At 71.8% G+C, this 2,233-nt stretch overlaps 1 protein-coding gene across 1 annotated transcript in view; it reads right to left on the bottom strand.

The window, feature by feature from the left end:
• Positions 1-98: 98 nt before the first annotated feature.
• The window catches only part of LOC146586843 (uncharacterized), a 3,388-nt gene continuing 1,253 nt past the window's right edge, over positions 99-2,233 (bottom strand). Inside the window, exons 2-3 of the mRNA XM_085320604.1 lie at positions 1,207-2,045; positions 99-306 (exon numbers count right to left, since the gene is read on the bottom strand). Coding sequence (XP_085176730.1) covers positions 300-306; positions 1,207-2,012 — 813 coding nt within the window. The 5' untranslated portion in view covers positions 2,013-2,045 and the 3' untranslated portion in view covers positions 99-299. The remainder of the gene's footprint in view (positions 307-1,206; positions 2,046-2,233) is intronic.

Raw genomic sequence — 2,233 nt, 5'->3', positions numbered from 1 at the left:
CCCCTCCCCGCAGCGCCGCCGCCCTGGCTCGCCGCGGTCCCTGCGCCGGGCCGGAGCTGCCGCTGCTTCGGAAGGGTCTCTACTCTGAGGCTTTGGGGTTTGTTTTATTTTTTATTTTGCGCGATTTCCGTGCTGCTTCGGGCTCTCCGCAGGCGTCGGACGAGACCCCGCTCGCTCTCCCGGGCGCTGCTCTCCCCAGCGGGGCCGAGGGCCGGTGCCACGCGGCGGCAGAGCCCCTTCCCCGAAAAACGCCTCCGCGTCCCTCGCGAGGTCCAGCTTCTCCCGCACGCTCACGGCCGTCATTCCCTGAGCGAACGAGCAGAGGGGGAGATTAACCCGCGCGCGGGTCGGGGCACGCATCCCTCCCCGGGACCGTCCTCGCCCGGCCACAAACCCCAGGAGGCCACCGGTGCCCTAAGGGGGACGGGGACGAGGGGGGCGATGGCCGGGGGCCCCGCAGACCCCTCCCGGGGCTGCTCGGGGCGGGCGGGTGGCCGGGCCGAGGGCTGCGGCAGAGCCACGCCGGGGCCAGCGCCAGCCGCGCCGCAGGGCTCCTGCGCCAAGACAGGGCGAAGGAATTCCTCCTCGGGGAACAACTCGGTCTCCAGGGGCAGCRCGTTGCTCGTGATCCTCCTGAAGCCCTCAGGGGCAACAGGCATCCCACAGGGACAAAAATCAGGCCATCAAGGTCTAACCCACGCGGCTGGGAGGCGCTGGAGGTGCTCCGTGCCGYGCAGGATCGGCCAGGTGACGGTCAGCAGAGAAACCCCAGCAGAAGACCGACCCCGGGGAAGGGGGTGAGGAATGGGGCAGGAGGCCGGGGGATTTCCCGGACAGAGACGGGACTGATTTCACCCCGTCACGCTGGGGATGTCTGCGTGCGCGGCAGGGCTGAGCTGTACGCACGCGGAGACGCGCCCCAGGCTTTCCGCGCTGCTCCGACGGGGCCGTCACGTGCCTCCGTATCCTGGAGGAATGACTCAAGACCTGAAATCCCCCCCTCCCCCCTCCCGAACTAAATTTCCGATGGCAGGAGACAAGAGCGAGCAGGGGAGCCCAGCGGTGCCCCGGCGCCTAGAGAGGGGCTGCAGGGAGCGGGACCCGAGGGCAAGCACCCGGAGCGGGCGTCCCCCGCGCAGGGCAGGGCAGGAGACCCCAGGGGGTCCGCGCGGCGGGCCCGGCTCCCGCGGGGCGCGCAGGGCTCACGTGAGGGCCTTCTCTGCCCCGTGGGTCCTCTGGTGCGTGGTGAGGTTGACCTTCTGCGCGAAGCTCTTGCCGCACTGGGCGCAGGTGAAGGGGGTCTCGCCCGTGTGCGTGCGCTGGTGGATCTTCAGCGAGCCCTTCTGGCTGAAGGTCTTCCCGCAGCGAGGGCAGGCGAAGGGCCGCTCTCCCGTGTGGGTCCGCTGGTGCGTGGCCAGGCTGCTCTTGCAGCTGAAGCCCTTGCCGCACTCGGCGCAGGCGAAGGGGCTGCCCGCCGCCCCGAGGCCGCGGCTCTCCTCATGCGCCTCCGGCCGCGGCGACCGGCTGCAGGCGGGGGCGGCGGCGGCGGCGCGGGGCCGGTCCTCGGCGTGGGTGCGCTGGTGGTTGAGGAGGAAGCGCTGCTCCCGGAAGCGCTTCCCGCACTGCCCGCAGGAGAAGGGCTTCTCGCCGCTGTGGATGCGCTGGTGGGTCAGCAGGTTCTGCTTGAGGCTGAAGCTCTTCTGGCAGACGCCGCACTGGTAGGGGCGCTCGCCGGTGTGGATGCGCTGGTGGATGATGAGGTTGTGCTTGAGGCTGAAGCCCTTGCCGCACTCGGCGCAGATGAAGGCGCGCTCGCCGGCGTGGTGCTTCTGGTGCCGGGTGAGGCTGGGCTGCTGGCCGAAGCATTCCCCGCACAGGATGCACTTGAACTCCTTCTCCGCCTCCTCCTCCGCCTGGCTGTGGATCACCAGCACCTTCTCCTCCCCGAAGCTCTCCTCGCCGCCGGGGAAGGCGAAGGGGTTCTCGCCCGCGGGCGACGCCAGGTCGGTCATGGGCGCACCGTCCGGCTCACGGCACCCGCGTTCCTGGGGGGCACAGACAGAGGCGGCTCGAGCCCGGGTGCCCCGCGGGAACCGGCCGCGCCGGGGCTGGCCTGCGGCCCGCTGCGGGCGAGCGAGCGACCAAAAGCAGGACGGCGCCTGCCGCAGCCGCGGAGGAGACGTGCACACGCGCCGGGTGCCGGCCCAGGGCCCCCCGGCCGCAGCCCCCGCCG

Source organism: Rhea americana, unplaced genomic scaffold, assembly GCF_003343005.1.
Source record: "Rhea americana isolate MKP2758 unplaced genomic scaffold, rheAme1 scaffold_643, whole genome shotgun sequence".
Taxonomy (NCBI): domain Eukaryota; kingdom Metazoa; phylum Chordata; class Aves; order Rheiformes; family Rheidae; genus Rhea; species Rhea americana.
The sequence above is the reverse complement of the archived record's forward strand: the minus strand, read 5'-3'. Positions and strand labels throughout refer to the sequence as shown.